At 40.2% G+C, this 19,885-nt stretch overlaps 1 protein-coding gene across 1 annotated transcript; it reads right to left on the bottom strand.

Annotated features, from left to right (window-relative positions):
• On the bottom strand, window positions 1–474 carry LOC127104113 (uncharacterized mitochondrial protein AtMg00810). The gene has a single exon (XM_051041321.1). The coding sequence runs from the start codon at window positions 472–474 to the stop codon at window positions 1–3; it is 474 nt and encodes a 157-aa protein (XP_050897278.1).
• Window positions 475–19,885: the final 19,411 nt, after the last annotated feature.

Here is a 19,885-nt window from a genome sequence, read left to right as displayed (position 1 = left end):
TCACACAGTCGAGCGATCAGTGTGCGCCAAGCTGCGATATTCTGCCTCAGCACTAGAACGAGCAACAACAGTTTGCTTTTTAGACCACCAAGAGATCAAATTAGAGCCTAAGTACACAACTGACCTAGAGGTGGATCTTCTATCATCTGGGTCAGCAGCCCAGTCAGCATCACAGTAGGCCTGCAGAGAGAACAGAACAGTGGAGGCAGGAGTGAACAATAAACCCGAGGTGATAGTGCCTTTTAGGTAGCGTAGAATACGCTTGATAGCTAGCCAATGGGACTCCAAGGGGTGTGCCATGAACTGACATACTTTGTTAACAGCATTGCAGATTTCTGGGCGTGTAATTGTTGCATACTGCAGGGCCCCTACAATGGACCTGTAGTGAGAGGCATCAGACAAGGCAGCAAACCTTGTTTTGATGAGTTTGGTGGTGGATGCCATAAGAGTAGCAACTGGATTGGAATTCTCCATATCAGTTTTGATTAGCAAGTCCCTTAGGTACTTAGATTGAGTGAGAAGGAGATTACCATTGGACAGTTTCTTCACCTCAAGGCCCAGAAAATAATCCAAGTCACCAAGTTATTTGAGAGAAAACACATGATTTAGTTGTTGAGTAATTTGCTTGATGAGAGGAGGAGAGTTCCCTGTGATGATTATATCATCAACATAAACTAGCATATAAATGACAGCACTGTGATGCTTGTAGATGAACAATGAAGCATCACACTTGCTGTTCAGAAATCCAAAGGATAAAAGAGTGGTTTTGAGTCTTTCAAACCATTGCCTTGGGACCTGTTTGAGGCCATACAAGGCCTTGTGCAAGTGACAAACCATATATGAATTAGGGGCAGTAAATCCAGGGGGTTGCATCATATAAACCTCCTCTTCAAGAATGCCATTCAAAAAGGCATTGTTTATATCCAATTGCTGCAGAGGCCAATTATAAGTGAGAGCAAGAGTCAAAATAATTCTAATTGTGACCGGTTTAATAACAGGGGAGAAAGTTTCATTAAATTCAAATCCATGGACTTGGTGGAACCCCTTAGCAACAAGCCTAGCTTTGTACTTATTTACTGTCCCATCAGCATTTTCCTTTACACGAAAAACCCACTTGCAGCCTATTGCTTTCCTGTTAGCAGGCAGTGGTACCAAAGACCAAGTGTTATTCCTTATCAAGGTACCATACTCATCTTGCATAGCAGCAAACCACTTAGGATCTTGGAGAGCAGTTTTAACACTCTTAGGCTCAGAATTGACAAGAAAAATGGAAGGATTTAGACGAGGTAAGGGTACACTAGATTTAGTTCTAGTAGTCATAGGATGAGTATTGGTGGGGAGAGGCTGAAGGTTAGGATCCCTAGGAGCAGAAATAGAGGAGGAGGATGGTGAAGTGGTAGTAGTGGGCTGATTGTTGGCATTTGAAGAGGGTGAAGGAGTAGGATTAGTGCTGGCTGTTTGTGTTATAGGGTTGGCTGACACAGAGGCAGTAAGTGTGTGGCTGGAATTGAATTGAGAAGAAGAAGAGGAGTGTGAGGTAGTGGAAGCAGTAGGAATGGGAAAAACATTAGGGAGAGCTTGTGTGTTAAGGGTTACTTTAGATGAAGAAGAGGATGGAATGGTTGATGAGGGGAGAGAAACATTAGGAAAAAAAAGTATCATTGTAAGGAAATTTGGACTCATTGAAAATGACATCTTTAGAGATGAATATTCTACCACTTGGGGAGAGACATTTGTAACCTTTGTGAGCTGTAGAGTATCCTAGAAAAAGGCATTCATGGGATCGAAAGTCAAATTTCTGAGAGTTGTATGGGCGAAGGAGAGGAAAACAAGCACACCCAAAGATTTTGAGGAATTTATAATCAGGATTTTGATTGAAAAGGACAACATATGGTATATGTTGATTGAGAGACATGGTTGGTAACCTATTTATTAGGTAGACAGCAGTTAAAAAGACATGATCCCAAAATTTGAGAGGTAAAGAGGCATGACTCAAGAGAGTTAAACCAAGATCAACAATGTGTCTATGCTTCCTCTTCACTACACCATTTTGGTGATGAGTGTGAGGGCAAATTAGACGATGAATGATGCCAAGATCAGAAAGAAATTTTGTAAATGGGCGAAATTCACCACCCCAATCAGTTTGGACAGATTTAATAGGAAATCCAAATTGTAATTCAGCCATGACTTTGAATTGTTTAAAGATAGTTAAGGCTTCAGATTTATTTTTGAGCAAATAGATCCAAGTAAATCTAGTGTATGCATCAACAAAGGTGATGTAGTAGGTAAAGTTTTGGGAGGATTTGACTGGGGCAGGACCCCATAGGTCACTGAAAATTAATTCAAGAGGAAGAGTGATATTGAGTTTGTGATTGAGGGGAGTGCATCCTATGTGCCTTTCCCATACAGCAGGCAGAACAAAAGACAGATTCAGCTTTATTAGAATAAGGAATATTACATTGAGCTAAAACAAGTCTCATAGTATTAGAATTTGGATGACCAAGGGGTAAATGCCAAGTATGTTGAGAATTATATGAGTTATTAGCTGATATATTTTGATTAGAAACTGAAACCTTATCACTAGTACTGGAATCAGATCTTGAAACAGGAGCATTAGAGTCTAAGGTGAGACATGAGACTTGACTTGTTGAAGGAGACTTAAGAAGCTGAAGGTGGGAAAATTGGTATAGGCCATCACTTCCTACACGACCTTGGAGTAGAATTTCATTGGTAGCCTGAGCTTTGACATAACACATATCAGCATGAAACTCAAAGAAAACTCTATTATCAAGACAGAGTTTGCTGACACTTATCAGATTCTTTGTAATAGAAGGAACAAGCAGTAAATTATGAAGAGCTAATGGAGTGTTGGGTTTAGAATGAGAGGGAAAATAAGAAGATCCTGAAGAGTGAATGTGCAAACCTTGACCATTACCAATGAAGATCTGATCAGGACCTTCAAAAGGGGTGGTCTGCTGTATGTTTTGAGAGGCATTGGTAACATGATAAGAAGCTCCTAAGTCTGGGAACCAGGCACTGCTTGGAACTGAAGCTGTGTTAGCAATCATAGCTTTGGGAGTGATATGTGACTGAGGAACAGGGAGAGGAGCAAGTCTTGGTTGATAGCTTGGGCGTGACCAAGTGTTAACCATGGGCTGAGCAAACTGAGGCCCATCAATTGGTTGATACGGATTGTAGAAATTTTGTAAGTTCATTGTTTGAAAATCAGTAGGTATGTTAGGTTGAAACTGTTGATTGAACCTGTGATAGCAGTTAGCAGCAAGGTGACCATATTTGAAGCAAACTTGACATTGAATGTTGTTGAACCTACCTCTCCCACGGCCGTGTCCACCACCACGGCCAGATGCACAACCTCCTCTTGAATAGGTTGGATTAAAGGTTGAATTCACAGCTTGTTCAGTGTTCTTGTTATTGGAATTATCAGTTTCAGGTTGAGAATTAGCTTGAGTGAGATTCAGTGTGGCAACCACCTCCATTTGAGAGTGTTTCTTATACTTGTTGAATCTCATCTCATGAGCAAGAAGAAGAGCTTCAACTTCTTCAAGTTCTACTGAATCAAACTTGCTTTCAATGACTGAAATAACAGAGGCAAAGTCTTGAGGAAGACCTTCAAGAATCACATCAATGTGTTGCTGATCTGGAACTGGATCTCCAACTGAAGCAAGTGCATCAACAAGAACTTTGATGCGAACCAGGTAATCACCAACAGATTTGTCTTCAAGTGTTATAGATCTGAGTTCCGCTCGTAGTTGTCTTGCTTTCGCACGTGTAAGCTTTTGAAAATGCGTAAGAATATGTTCCCAGAGCTCGTAGGAATGAACGCATCCAAGAACACGTGAAATAATCGAAGGTGAAAGCATGGATTGAAGCCACGTCATAAGCCACTGATCTTGCGTAATCCAGGTGCGATACGCAGGATTCTCACGAGCAGCTGCACGATCTTCATCAGTTAGATATTGATTCGGTATGTCACGAAGGTAAAGGTAGTTTTGAAGATTATTCGCGTTAACGAAAGGATCTACTTGTTGGTGCCAAAGTAGGAAATTCTTCTCATCAAGTTTTTTTGTGATATTGAGTTGGAATGACATAGATGCTGCGGTGGCCGGAGCTGTAGTTACCGGAGTCGCTGCGGTGGCCGGATCTGTAGTTACCGGAGTCGCTGCCATGGATAGAACCGAAGCTCTATGATACCATATTAAAGTGAGATATGAGAGAGAAGAGATAGAAAGCTAAAAGAGAAAAGAGAGAAACTAATTCTTTTTTTATATTGAATTGGAATGGAGCATGATGCTCTATTTATACAAGAGGAGTTGAACATTCAAGAGTTGAATCATTCAAGCTCTGCATTTAAGGATGACCTTACTTATTCTATAGTGCTGAACTTTTCTTATTCTATTAAATTAAGGCTGCCCTTAATTATTCTATAGTGCTGATTTTTCATATCCTAAGATATAACTCTAATACAAGTTTCACACTAAAGAATAGAGTCGTGGTAAAAATACTACTAATTGTGAGGTAATGTTAAAGGTCTTACAAATGGAGGAGAGCATTATTTTTATGGTATCATCCAACATATCCTTCAATTGGAATACCATGACTTTAACAACAAGGTTTCCCTATTTTATTGTGCTTGGTTTGGTCCAATAAATAATAGTGGCACAAGAGTTATTAATAAATACAATATTGTTGACATTAAGATGAATAAATGATATCATCGATATGGCTCGTTCATTCATGCACAAGAAGCAAAACAAGTGTATTATCTCCCTTATCCAGATATGTGTAGAAACATATGTGGATGGTGTGTATCAACCACCACAAAACCAAGGAGTTATGTGGAGATAGATGATTCCGAGGATGAAATGCCCTATCAAAGCTTGTTTAGTTTTAGCATTTGAATTAGTAGTTAGTTTTATGATCATGGTCCCTTATGGTTCCTTCTTTGAGGGACTCTGTCTATCTGCAGTTTTTGGGAAAAAGGTGATATTGTTGACTGGTATTTCACAATGTATTCTTGTTACAGACTGTCTGAATTTTTCTTTTTGGTTTCATTTTATAGGCTTCAAATGTTGAGGTTATTGGGTTTTGCATTTTATATTTTTTTTCTTTCGATTTTAAATTTAATTATGAATCCGCCTCGTTAAACCTTTGACATGTTTTCGAACACAAATATGTTCCCAAGGGAACAAATTGAAACACAATCGTTGTTTTCATTCTAACTTGTGTGTGTGTGTCTTTACAACTTTTCCCTTTTGTTAATGCTTTCTCTATGGGTTTAAATCTTTGTTTCGGCATTGTGGTTGACCCTGCATTTCATACTGATTGTACCACAAGAGTACATCTTCAACATAAATTGGATCTATATCATTTCCCTGTCATTGACTTTTTGATAATGTGATGATTTATTACTTTCTTGGATCAATGGTGCTAACTTTTTGACAAAGTTTGTTTGTTTTATGTTGTGGTTGTAGACTAAGATGTTTTTCTACAAAACTCATTGCAAAAAGAATTACACCTTCATTAGCTGCATTTTGATATACATAATGCAATTTAAAGATGTGTTATGTAACTACTTTTTTTATGTGAAGAGAATGTTTGTTTATACGCACTTATCAAAAGTTCAAAAAAAAACTACCCAGTTTCGGATGAGGAAGAGGAGGGGGGACAAGCACTTTTTGATAGGCAAAGGGCGATGATTAAAATTGTAGACCATAGGTAAGAAAATTAGTAGGTTGTGTCGCAACGCGAAAAACAACCGGCGGAAAAAAAACAAGTTTACAGAGCCGCCACCGACGCTATTCATCCTATGACGGAAAGGGAGCGCATGACTAACCTAAGAAAGGGAAAGGAACGGTCTTACGACCTGAGATTGCAAGGTACGGGAGTTGGTTACGCAAGGGGAAGGTATTAGCACCCCTCACGTCCGCCGTACTCGACGGGATCCACGCTCAAAAGAATAGGAAAAGAATAGAATAAGGTTGCTAATAAACTGCTCAAAGAAATTGCACAAACTGGAATAATAAAACAAGCGAAAGAAGACGGAGGAAGTGAACTCGGCAGGATGTTGCGTCCTGGGCCTACGTAGTTCGTCAGAAACAAACATCAGAGTCAACGTAGTTCGGGGAAATGGGAAACATGCTCGCTAGGACATCGCATCCTATGGCTACGTATCTTCTCTATCCAGAGAAGAATCAGAGCACCCGTAGCTCGGATAATGCACGCCGAAACAAAACACCAAAAAGAGACGCTGAGACGTCAAAAGAAACACTCAAAAGGAAACAAAATGCCAATACATGGGTTTATATCTGACTCCAAACAAACAACACAAACAAGGAAACAGAATGCCAATATATGGACTTACATCCGACTCCTAACAACTGTAAAGGCAAATTGTCATACAACACACAATCATAGGTTTCGATGATGACAAATGACCATCATGGATGAATCGGCATTGTCGATTCCACTTCTACAAAACAAATGCAACATATCCTTTTCTATGCTCATCTAAAACTGCTATATTTCATACAACATATGTGGATAAAATGTGATCATGACAAAATGCATGAAAATCACAAAAATATGAATTTTTGCAGATTTGCAAGGTTTTAGTCGACCACAAGGGTCAGCGCATGAACCACGGGTCAGCGCATAGCATAATGCTGTTGGTCACTGGTCAGCGCATGGAGGCTTTGAGTCGACCACAGGTTGGCGCATGGCATAGTGCAGTTGGTCACGGGTCAGCGCATGGAAGACTTGAGTCGACCACAGGGTCGGCGCATGAAACTTTCATTTTCCCACGGGTCAGCGCACGCCGACCTATGGTTGACGCATACTGAAGCATTCTTCAGCCTGTCCAAAATTGCAGGCCATGCATCGACGCATAGACCTGCTATGGTAGACCGCTCGTGCGCAAATTCAGTTTCTGAATATTTTCCACTCTGTTTGAAAAGCTGTTATTTTTGGTTGGTAAGTTGGTTACTATATATAGAAGTTTAGTTACTTGTATCAACTAACATTTGTCAAATTGATTCAAGTGTTCAAAGAAACAAGAAAAAGTGAAATAGGTGTCCAAGATTCATCATCTTCATCTTCAACATCTCACAACACATCAACTACACACAACCATTTTTGAAGTGATTTGTGATTGGTTAAAGGTGATAAGGTTCGAAGCCGTGATTGGGGAATCCGGTTCGGGTTGAAGCTTGTGACAGGTTTTTTCTTGAATAAAACCGTTGGGGTTTTGTCCTCCAAGACTGGTTTGTGTTTGGGGGTTTTTGGACGAATTTCTTCATCAATTTTCAGCTGAGCGAAGGTGATTGAGAAGAGGAAGTCTTCGTCAATCTAGTAGCGGATTCAGTGATATTGAAGGGAAGAATTCGGGTTCGATTTGTTGTAGTTGAGATCAGTCGGGCCGAGGGTTTGAAGAACTGAGGGTTATTCAACAAAGGGGCTGGAATCGGAGGTCTATCAACAACAATCGAAGGGCTTGATTCATCTTGAATCAAGGAACAAGGAGTGGAAGCAACATTCAACATCTTGAGAGTTTTGTTGTATATTTGCTTTGCAATCCTTGTATAAACGGTTAAATTCAACAGGTGATATCTATTAAATCATCTCAATTCTAGTTTTAGAATTGAGGGCAGACGTACCCTGAAGCGAGGACGGCGGGGAACTGCCTCATCAAAACTTTGTCTTCTCTAATTTTCTGCATAATTGTTTTAGCTTTAAAATTAAGTGATTCTGGTATAAGCACTTTTGTCAAACCTTGGTATTAATTGAGTAAGAGGGTAAAACTCTGTTTTTGAATCCAAAGTACAATAGAATATTGTACTAGATTAATTGAAAGCACTTACTCAACATAAATATCACTTGGAGTGTTTTTGCACACCAAGTGTTTGATAACTTGCCTAAACCAAAATTATCTTAGTTGTGTATATAGTTTGGTTTACTCTTTGAATCATTGGAACTAGGAATCCTAGCTAGTGAAACAAATCCTTGATAGTGTAACTAGTGGAGTGATTCGTATTCTACATTGTCACTAATCCATAGGCTTGACGCATATCCGGTTTTCCAATAACAGTTCGTTTTAGACTATATTTTCCTCGGCCGCTTCCGCATTTAAAACCAATTTTCAAAACCAATTTTTAATTGGTAGCGCCGACTCAATTTTTAATTGGGATCTATTCAACCCCCCCCCCCCTTCTAGATCCGTGCCATAGTCTAACAACAACAACCAAACAAAAGGAAACAGAATGCCAATACATGGACTTACATCCGACTCCTAACAACAAGCAATCGCTATCCCGCGAACACCAAAGAAAAAGGTTATCAGAATGAACCCCAAATGAGTAACCCAATGACGGGTGAACACACACAAAAAGAAAAAGGGTGCCCGGAGAGATTTCGCTGAATCTCCTGCCTACGTATCTCATCTGGTATGAGAATCAGGGCGACGTAGTTCCCCTTAACAGGGGTACAACTCTCTCCTAACCAGAGACCAGGGAAACAACAAACTAATAGGGAGACTGACTCGAGCCTAATAGTTGTCATGCAAACAATAATCCCTAAGTTGAGGTCTCTAACATGCATCCTACTTCCTCAGAAGCGATTCAACTCAAACAGCAAATAAACATCAACACAAGTGAACAAACATCACACACTATATTCATACAAGAGGCTTCAAACCAAGGGTAGACTTTAGTCAAGAGGGGTCATATCAACCTCGACAAACAAGCCAATCTGTAATGGGTGATCTGTAGCTCTTAACCACTAACATTGAGAGTTAGGGTAAGCAGATTAAAATGGTAATGAGGATGAGACCTCATGCTCTTAACCCTGGCCTGGGTGAGCTCATGATAAAGGAAGCGTGGGGATCCAGAAAGAGGGACCCTATTCCACTTGACTGACTCTATACAAAGATCTTGGGTACATGTTCTAGAGCATCAGCACGTAGTGCGAGCATAATGAACGACTCACTGAATAACGGGGGATTGATTGCTAATCCCTTTTATCCGTCAATTGCCTCTTCACTTAGGAGGACTTATCAAGTAACATGCCTCACTTGGAGGTCTTTGGCACAAATGTAAACAATGACAAACATCGCCTCTTAAGGAGGACTTCAGCCAGCAAAATGCCTGCCAAAAAGGTGACAGGACTTCCAGACTACATGGAGTAAGAGAATAGCTACCTAAGTGGTGTATCAACCACAATCCAAAGCTCAAGCAAGAGCTAAAAGCTAGCAACTAATGTACCTGTACAAAAACTAACCAGTTAGTATCTCAGACAACCAATCAAAAAACAAACAGTGAAATTATCCGACTGCACACAACTCAAGGAACAATGCTCAAGCACTCAAATGAAGCAATGAGCTCAACTAGAACCTACAAAACAACAAGAGTTAGTACTCAAAAGTATTTACATCTCACAAAGTGAGAGCAAACCAACCATTAATGCTAAATGTCCAAACCTGAAACACAAAGCACAATTAGTTTATGTACAAAACACTAGTACAAAGATCAAGTTCAAAACCAAATCAAATGATCAAAACAGAAGTCAATCTTTTGCATATTGGACACTTAAACAATCAACAAGATGTCCTCAAAAGGACCAATATCAATTCATAAGGCAAAGGCATCAAATGATCAATGTAAAGCAAAGGCAAGCAAATGAGCACAAAATGGACATACAAATTAGAAAATCCAAATCAAAACAGAAATGCATCCAATGGCTATGAAACGTTATTCTCAATGGTCCAATTGAAATAACCATGACCAATGAGAATAATGAATTGGTGCCTAAGCCCGAAGCACAATGGACCGATGATGATGAAAAGAAATACAACTATGATTGGAAAGCCAAAAATATCCTAATTTCCTCATTAGGTGTAGATGAATACTATCGTGTATCCCATTGTCCTACTGCTAAGGCCATGTGGGATTCACTACAAATCGCCCATGAGGGGACGAACGATGTTAAGTTGGCAAGAATCAACACACTAACACAAGAGTTTGATCTCTTTTTCATGGAGCAAGGGGAAACCATTCCTGACATGCAAAAGAGATTTACTCATCTTATCAATCGATTACATTCACTAGGTAGGCCTATTTCCAATGATGTTGTTACTAACAAGATCTTGAGGTGTCTTAACAGGGAATGGCAGCCTAAAGTGACCGCCATCAAAGAAGCAAATGATCTTACCATATTAGACTTGACAACATTATTTGACAAGCTACAAGAGCACGAACAAGTACTCTTGAGCCTAGAACAACACAAAAAGAAAGAAAAGAAGGACAAAGCTAAGGTGAGTGAAAAGAAATCAATGGCTCTAAAGACTTCCTCCTCAAAGTCTCAAGCAAAAGAGCAAAGTGATTATTCCTCGAGCGACGAAGAAGAAGAGGACAAGAGCGAAGATATGGGGTTGTTCGTTAAACGTTACAATCGTTACGTGAGAAAGAACGACATCCAACATTCCGAGAAGAACTTGGTAAACTTCCGGAAACAATCTAGGTACTCTAAAAATGATGACTCAAAAGGTAAAATGACTAGAGGGTCGTGCTATACGTGTGGAAAGCCCGGTCATTACAAACCGGACTGTCCGATGAACAAGAAGACAAAGGAAAAGGAATCATACAAATCACACAAGAAATCATCAAAGCCAAGGAGAGCATACATAGCTTGGGAAAGCGATAGCGACTCCTCCGATGATGAAAGTTCTAGTGATGAAGATGAAAATGCAAACCTATGTCTCTCTGCTCATCAAAAGAACAAAAAGAAACATGTATGACATGCTAAATATGAAAAATCCTCTAGTATGTCTCATCATGAATTACAAACTGCATTTGATACTTTACACTGTGAAGCTAAAGAGGCCTTTAAAAGGCTTGCCTCAAACAACAAAATTTTTACTCATTTAGAACAAAAAATTCGAGAATCTGAAAGGAAACTTGAGGCACTTAAGGCTTCTATAGTAGAAAGCACAAAAGCAGGTTGTGAGGACCTTAGAATTAGAATGATGAACTTTGGGTGTGATACTTGTTACATTTGGCAAGGTGAAGTAAGAAACCTAAAGGCCAAACTTGACAAGGCTCTTGAGCCCAAGATTACCTTTGCTATCGATAAATCAAACTTTCGAAAAAGTATGGTTAATCCATATCAAAAATATAAATATGTTATAAAGGATGAAGATAGCAAAGGCAATCAAAATGTAAATTTCTCTTGTCTTTATTGTTGCAAGAAAGGCCACTCCATTGCTAAATGCAGATTTAGGAGATTTTTAGTTCCTAAAGGCATTTATCAATGGCTGCCCAAATGCAACCATTTCGTTCCTCACCATTCAGGACCCAATAAGCCATTGGGTACCTTCTCGTGTTAATTGCATTTCTATAGGTACAATGCCTCGAGACTACCAAGAGAAGATGGGTTCTCGACAATGGATGCTCAAGGCATATGTCAGGAGACATATCACTCTTCATTGACTTAGTGGCTAAGAAGAAAGGATATGTAACCTATGGTGACAACAACCGTGGAGCAATACTAGGTAAAGGTAGTGTAGGCAACCCTTCTTCCACTACTATTTCTGATGTATTGCTTGTCGAAGGTCTTCAACACAATCTACTTAGCATTAGTCAATTATGTGACAAAGGATACAATGTATCGTTTTCAAAAGATTGTTGCAAAATTGTACATAATGATGATAAGAAGAGTATGTTTAATGGCCTACGAGTGAATAATGTCTATATGTTAGACTTGAACGAAGTATCGTTAACAAGTGACAAATGCCTTGTAACAATGAGTGAAGATTCATGGTTATGGCATAGGCGTTTAGCACATGTTAACTTTGACTTACTAAACAAAATAGTCTCAAAAGATCTAGTCTTAGGTCTCCCCAAAATAAAGTTCACCAAGGACCACCTTTGTGATGCTTGTCAAAAAGGGAAGCAAACGAGGATCTCATTTAAATCCAAAAATATCGTTTCAACAACGAGACCTCTCAAACTTCTTCATATGGACTTATTTGGGCCGTCTAGGATTAAAAGTCTAGGAGGAAATTATTACGGTTTCGTAATAGTGGACGACTTTTCTAGATTTTGTTGGACTATCTTTTTAGTAAGCAAGAGCGATACGTTCGCCGCCTTTGAAAGATTTGCTAAGCTTTCCCAAAATAAATTAAATACAAACATTGTTGCAATTAGAAGCGACCATGGGGGTGAGTTCGAAAACCATTTATTTGAAGAATATTGCGGTAACCATGGTATCGATCATAACTTCTCCGCTCCACGTACTCCTCAACAAAATGGGGTTGTGGAGCGTAAAAATCGAATTTGGAAGAATTGGGAAGAACAATGATTAACGAAAGTGGTTTACCGAAATATTTTTGGGCAGACGCCATTAGTACGGCGTGTTATGTTTTGAATAGGGTGCTCATTCGCCCCATTCTAAATAAAACACCGTATGAGCTTTTAAAAGGGCGAAAGCCAAATATTTCTCACTTACATGTTTTTGGTTGCAAATGTTTTGTATTAAATAATGGAAAGGAAAACTTGGGCAAATTCGATTCCAAGGCCGACGAAGGTATCTTCCTCGGATACTCTCAATCGAGTAAAGCATATAGAATATATAATAAACGATTACTTGCTGTGGAAGAGTCTGTACATGTCACTTTTGATGAATCCTATCCGAGAAACGTCGGAAAGGGTAGTGTTGTTCATGGTGCAGGTACATCTACAGAAGACATACTCAAAGGTGGCGAGCCGGGGATTGATCAACCCGACAAAGTCAAAGTTGAGGAGGATAAAGATGTACACCATGAGGAAGCTGAGGTAGCTCATCCGCCTTCAAACGATGATCTCCCTCAAGCTTGAAAGTCTCCCAAAGACCATCCAATCGACAACATTCTCGGAGATATCTCAAAGGGTGTTACAACTCGATCGAAGCTAAGTAATTTCTGTTATCACTTCGCTTTCGTTTCGCAAATGGAACCTAAAAACCCTAAAGAAGCCCTACTCGATGAACACTGGTTTTTGTCAATGCAGGAGGAACTAAATCAGTTCACTAGAAATGAGGTTTGGGACCTTGTCCCTCCTCCGCGAGATCATCGAGTAATCGGCACCCGATGGGTGTTTAGGAACAAGCTGGACGAAAACGGGGTAATAACCCGTAACAAGGCGCGTTTAGTCGCGCAAGGGTATAACCAAGAGGAAGGCATCGACTATGAGGAAACTTATGCTCCGGTTGCCTGACTCGAGGCTATACGCCTTCTCCTTGCCTTCGCTTGTGCGAAAGACTTCAAACTATTCCAAATGGATGTTAAGAGTGTGTTCCTTAACGGTCACATAAATGAAGAGGTCTACGTCGCACAACCTCCGGGTTTTGAATCTCATGAGTATCTTGATCATGTTTATAAACTAAAAAGGGCATTATATGGTCTCAAACAAGCTCCTAGAGCTTGGTATGAGCGACTAAGTAAATTTTTACTCGATCAAGGTTACTCAAGAGGAAAGGTTGACACAACTCTCTTCATTAAACATCAAGGAAAGCACTTGATATTAGTGCAAATTTATGTAGACGATATTATATTTGGGTCTACTAACATGAATCTCGTGAGAGAGTTTTCGGATCTTATGCAGGGTGAATTCGAGATGAGTATGATGGGGGAGCTCACGTACTTTCTCGGTCTGCAAATTAAACAACTCAAAGAAGGAACATTCGTGAGTCAAACAAAGTACTGTTTGGACCTTATCAAGAGATTTGACATGGCAAAAGCCAAGACCATTGACACTCCCATGCCAACATGTACAAACTTGAATAAAGATGAAAACGGTAAGGACGTAGAGGTAAAACGGTATAGAGGTATGATTGGATCACTTCTCTATCTTACTGCTTCTCGTCCCGACATTATGTTTAGCGTGTGCATGTGCGCAAGATATCAATCATGTCCCAAGGAATCCCATCTAAAAGTTGTCAAACGAATACTTCGATACCTATTCGGTACTCCGAAGTATGGACTATGGTATTCCAAAGGTAATGATTGCTCATTGGTAGGTTTCTTCGATTCCGATTTTGCCGGTTGCAAATCAGATAGGAAAAGCACCAGTGGCACTTGTCACTTATTTTCAAATTCTTTGGTCAGTTGGCATAGCAAGAAACAAGTTTCAGTTGCTTTGTCAACCTCCGAAGCAGAATACGTTGCCGCCGGTAGTTGTTGTGCTCAAATCCTATGGATTAAGAAACAACTATTGGATTTTAACCTCAAACTCGAACGTATTCCCATTTTTTGTGACAATACAAGTGCCATTAATCTTACCAAAAATCCTGTGTTGCATTCTCGCACCAAACATATCGAAATTCGACACCACTTTCTTCGGGATCATGTAGAGAAAGGTGATATTGTATTTGAACATGTTAATACTGAAAATCAACTAGCGGATATTTTCACAAAGCCGCTAGCTACTGAACCTTTCTTTCATATTCGCCGAGAACTTGGTATTCTCGACATTTCGGAACGGGCATTATAAATTGCTGGATTTATCTTATTTCATTTAGAACTATAGTCTTGTACTTCTAACAAGCTGATGTTGTTGCAAGCACAAGTGTATTGTTCATCAAGCTATTCCGGCATCGAGGTGATATTGTTCCTTTACCCTTCTCTCTCTCAACCTTCATAGTTAAATGGTTGTACTACATGAAAATATTGTACATATATGTATCGTTTCTTATGCCATATCTGTTTGGATGTTTAAATGTTGTGTGGCTTTGTATTTATGCATCAAACCTGTGAGCACATGTGCATAATAGTGAAAATTGCAAATTTTGCCTGTATGAGTCGACCATAACAGGGCAATGGTCGACGCACACTTCAAAATTTTCTTCTTTTTCAAAAATCAAACAGTATGCGTCGACGCATGCAGAGGTATGGTCGACGCATCGCTTAAAAATTCAGTTTTTCTGCAGAAAACCTTCAAACTTCTCATGCATCTACATTCAAAATTCTCATTAAGTGTGCATTTACATTTCAAACTTCCCACTATATTGTGAGTTGCATCTACCTAGTGCCTATTGTCTCTTGGTCTCTCCTCTTCCCAAAACCCTAAATCCCCCTCTATAAAAAAAGGGAAACCTCCATCTTGCAAATCATTCTCAAAAACCTTCACCAAGCTTCACTCTCTACCCACACACAAAGCTTCAAAATCATTTCCAATGGCTTCCGCATCCCGCAGACCTACTGGAAAGAGATCACAGGAACCATCCTCTGCCTCTCTACCCATTACCGCTGTATTGCTAGTTCCACCGGCTCTCGTCGATTCCTTCAACAAAGATATTGGTAAAAGAGGAGTTGTGCGGCAGCATGCATTCTACAAACTCACCGCAGAACGCATGTATCTCGCAGAAATCATGTCTCTGCTACAGTACCACGACATTGTCAAATTCCTGGAATGCAATGCCAAATATAGCGAAGACCTGGTCTGCGTGTTCTACGCCTGCCTTCATGACAAATTTCGTGGGCACAAGTTTCACTCCAGGATCGACACGAGAAAGGTATCGTTTAAGTCAAATGTTTGGAACAAATATTTTGATATGTCATTGGATGCTGATGAAAATCCTCTAGCTGAGGTAACTAACTCTCACCCAATAGAAGGTTATGAGTTTAAGAGCGCGTTGAACGGCATGCTGAAACGACCCTACCCTGACCAGATTGTGAACAGTGATGCGTTCCCACGAACCGTCACTGCCGGCAAGCTGAAAACAGGAGAGCGGATTCTCCAGTGGATTGTCTCACGCATCCTGCGACCTAAGAAGGGTGGTCTCTCCAGAGTTGAATAGGCCGAGGTTCATCTCATATACATTCTGAAAAATAAGCGGAAAATCAACTGGCCCTACTACATTGCTAGTAGGATGTTCAGTTTACGTGACTCCGGACGAGGAACGGCTCTTGCCTACGGATCTTTTATTCAAGAGATCCTTACTGCAGCCGAAGTTGATTATTCGTCCTTCCCGTATACCTCCATTTCATCAGACAAAGAATGCAGCCCAAAAACTTTGTCTATGATGGGATATTTTTGGTGTGATGAGCGGAGAATCTACAAATTTGTTCGCAGAGGGTATGTCCCTACGACTGTTGAAGAAGATGATGAAAGTGATGAAAATGAAGAAGAAGACGAAGAGGAAAATGAAGAAGAGGAAGCAGAACAAGCCTTTGATCAGCATGGTGGAGATGATAGTCCTCCACAAGTTGACACTCACGACTACACAAACTCCGCTTGGGTTCAGCATTCACATTCAACTGAAGAAGATCCCCCCAACCAGGGTGGCTGGGGTGAATGGCAACATACGGGTTGGTCAACACAACGCCAATTCTACCAGCCGTATCAATATGGTGATGAATAATCTCATCTGTCTCCTCCACATCACGCAAACTCTTCCGAACTGTTGGATATGATGCGAGATATGCAGCTGGCTCAACAATCCTTCATGCAAACTCAAGATGAGCGCTATGCTCATATTAGCAGCCAAATTCAAGCACAAAATGAGAGGCTCGATAACCTCTCTACAAGCATGAATGAACGGTATGCAGCATTTACCGAAACGTTTGAACGCCATGAGCGGTCGGTCGACGGGGTATCAAGTATCTAGGTGGTATTGCTGATCAAATATCGTCTTTGGCAGACCCCTACAGAAACCCAGATATATGTTACCATCGAGGACGAGACCATTAGCACATAGAACTACATATGCATCTGTATTTTTGTGTCGTTTGACTAAACTATTTTTCTGTTGTGCTCGTTTATGCCAATCCAATTTAATGTTATCTTCTTTTTTATTTCTTCAGTAATGATATTTGGTGTGATATTATTATCTGATTTCCTATCTCCTGCTAAATTTTTTTGTTACGTTGAATTATCGTTCCTTTTCTCTTTTTGATGTTGTCAAAGGGGGAGAAGAGGTACAAGCAGCCAAAATATTCACCACAATTAACAGTCGTTTGTGCAGATAGCCTTAGCGTTTGTGCAGATAGCCTTAGATTATAAAAGAAAGGGGGAGTAGGCATAATGTGTGTAAATATTGCATGTTGTTTTTCTCTTTGGCTTTACACAAGTTGTCATCATCAAAAAGGGGGAGTATGTAAAGGCAAATTGTCATACAACACACAATCATAGGTTTCGATGATGACAAATGACCACCATGGATGAATCGGCATTGTCGATTCCACTTCTACAAAACAAATGCAACATATCCTTTTCTATGCTCATCTAAAACTGCTATATTTCATACAACATATGTGGACAAAATGTGATCATGACAAAATGCATGAAAATCACAAAAATATGAATTTTTGCAGATTTGCAGGGTTTGAGTCGACCACAAGGGTCAGCGCATGAACCACGGGTCAGCGCATAGCATAATGCTGTTGGTCACTGGTCAGCGCATGGAGGCTTTGAGTCGACCGCAGGTCGGCGCATGGCATAATGCACTTGGTCACGGGTCAACGCATAGAAGACTTGAGTCGACCACATGGTCGTGGCATGAAACTTTCATTTTCCCACGGGTCAGTGCACGCCGACCTATGGTCGACGCATACTGAAGCATTCTTCAGCCTGTCCAAAATTGCAGGCCAAGCATCGACGCATAGACCTGCTATGGTCGACCGCTCGTGCGCAAATTCAGTTTCTGAATATTTTCCACTCTGTTTGAAAAGCTGTTATTTTTGGTTGGTAACTTGGTTACTATATATAGAAGTTTAGTTACTTGTATCAACTAACATTTGTCAAATTGATTCAAGCGTTCAAAGAAACAAGAAAAAGTGAAATAAGTGTCCAAGATTCATCATCTTCATCTTCAACATCTCACAACACATCAACTACACACAACCATTTTTGAAGTGATTTGTGATTGGTTAAAGGTGATAAGGTTCGAAGTCGTGATTGGGGAATCCGGTTCGGCTTGAAGCTTGTGACAGGTTTTTTCTTGAATAAAACCGTTGGGGTTTTATCCTCCAAGACTGGTTTGTGTTTGGGGGGTTTTTGGACGAATTTCTTCATCAATTTTCAGCTGAGCGAAGGTGATTGAGAAGAGGAAGTCTTCGTCAATCTAGTAGCGGATTCAGTGATATTGAAGGGAAGAATTCGGGTTCGATTTGTTGTAGTTGAGATCATCCGGGCCGATGGTTTGAAGAACTGAGGGTTATTTAACAAAGGGGCTAGAATCGGAGGTCTATCAACAACAATCGAAGGGCTTGATTCATCTTGAATCAAGGAACAAGGAGTGGAAGCAACATTCAACATCTTGAGAGTTCTGTTGTATATTTGCTTTGCAATCCTTGTATAAACGGTTAAATTCAACAGGTGATATCTATTAAATCATCTCAATTCTAGTTTTAGAATTGAGGGCAGACGTACCCCGAAGCGAGGACGGCGGGGGAACTGCCTCATCAAATCTTTGTCTTCTCTAATTTTCTGCATAATTGTTTTAGCTTAAAAATTAAGTGATTCTGGTATAAGCACTTTTGTCAAACCTTGGTATTAATTGAGTAAGAGGTTAAAACTCTGTTTTTGAATCCAAAGTACAATAGAATATTGTACTAGATTAATTGAAAGCACTTACTCAACATAAATATCACTTGGAGTGTTTTTGCACACCAAGTGTTTGATAACTTGCCTAAACCAAAATTATCTTAGTTGTGTATATAGTTTGGTTTACTCTTTGAATCATTGGAACTAGGAATCCTAGCTAGTGAAACAAATCCTTGATAGTGTAACTAGTGGAGTGATTCGTATTCTACATTGTCACTAATCCATAGGCTTGACGCATATCCGGTTTTCCAATAACAGTTCGTTTTAGACTATATTTTCCTCGGCCGCTTCCGCACTTAAAACCAATTTTTAATTGGTAGCGCCGACTCAATTTTTAATTGGGATCTATTCAACCCCCCCCCCCCCTTCTAGATCCGTGCCATAGTCTAACAACAACAACCAAACAAAAGGAAACAGAATGCCAATACATGGACTTACATCCGACTCCTAACAACAAGCAATCGCTATCCCGCGAACACCAAAGAAAAAGGTTATCAGAATGAACCCCAAATGAGTAACCCAATGACGGGTGAACACACACAAAAAGAAAAAGGGTGCCCAGAGAGATTTCGCTGAATCTCCTGCCTACGTATCTCATCTGGTATGAGAATCAGGGCGACGTAGTTCCCCTTAACAGGGGTACAACTCTCTCCTAACCAGAGACCAGGGAAACAACAAACTAATAGGGAGACTGACTCGAGCCTAATAGTTGTCATGCAAACAATAATCCCTAAGTTGAGGTCTCTAACATGCATCCTACTTCCTCAGAAGCGATTCAACTCAAACAGCAAATAAACATCAACACAAGTGAACAAACATCACACACTATATTCATACAAGAGGCTTCAAACCAAGGGTAGACTTTAGTCAAGAGGGGTCATATCAACCTCGACAAACAAGCCAATCTGTAATGGGTGATCTGTAGCTCTTAACCACTAACATTGAGAGTTAGGGTAAGCAGATTAAAATGGTAATGAGGATGAGACCTCATGCTCTTAACCCTGGCCTGGGTGAGCTCATGATAAAGGAAGCGTGGGGATCCAGAAAGAGGGACCCTATTCCACTTGACTGACTCTATACAAAGATCTTGGGTACATGTTCTAGAGCATCAGTACGTAGTGCGAGCATAATGAACGACTCACTGAATAACGGGGGATTGATTGCTAATCCCTTTTATCCATCAATTGCCTCTTCACTTAGGAGGACTTATCAAGTAACATGCCTCACTTGGAGGTCTTTGGCACAAATGTAAACAATGACAAACATCGCCTCTTAAAGAGGACTTCAGCCAGCAA

The sequence above is a fragment of the Lathyrus oleraceus genome, chromosome 7 (genome assembly GCF_024323335.1).
Source record: "Lathyrus oleraceus cultivar Zhongwan6 chromosome 7, CAAS_Psat_ZW6_1.0, whole genome shotgun sequence".
Classification (NCBI taxonomy): Eukaryota; Viridiplantae; Streptophyta; class Magnoliopsida; order Fabales; family Fabaceae; genus Lathyrus; species Lathyrus oleraceus.
The sequence above is the reverse complement of the archived record's forward strand: the minus strand, read 5'-3'. Positions and strand labels throughout refer to the sequence as shown.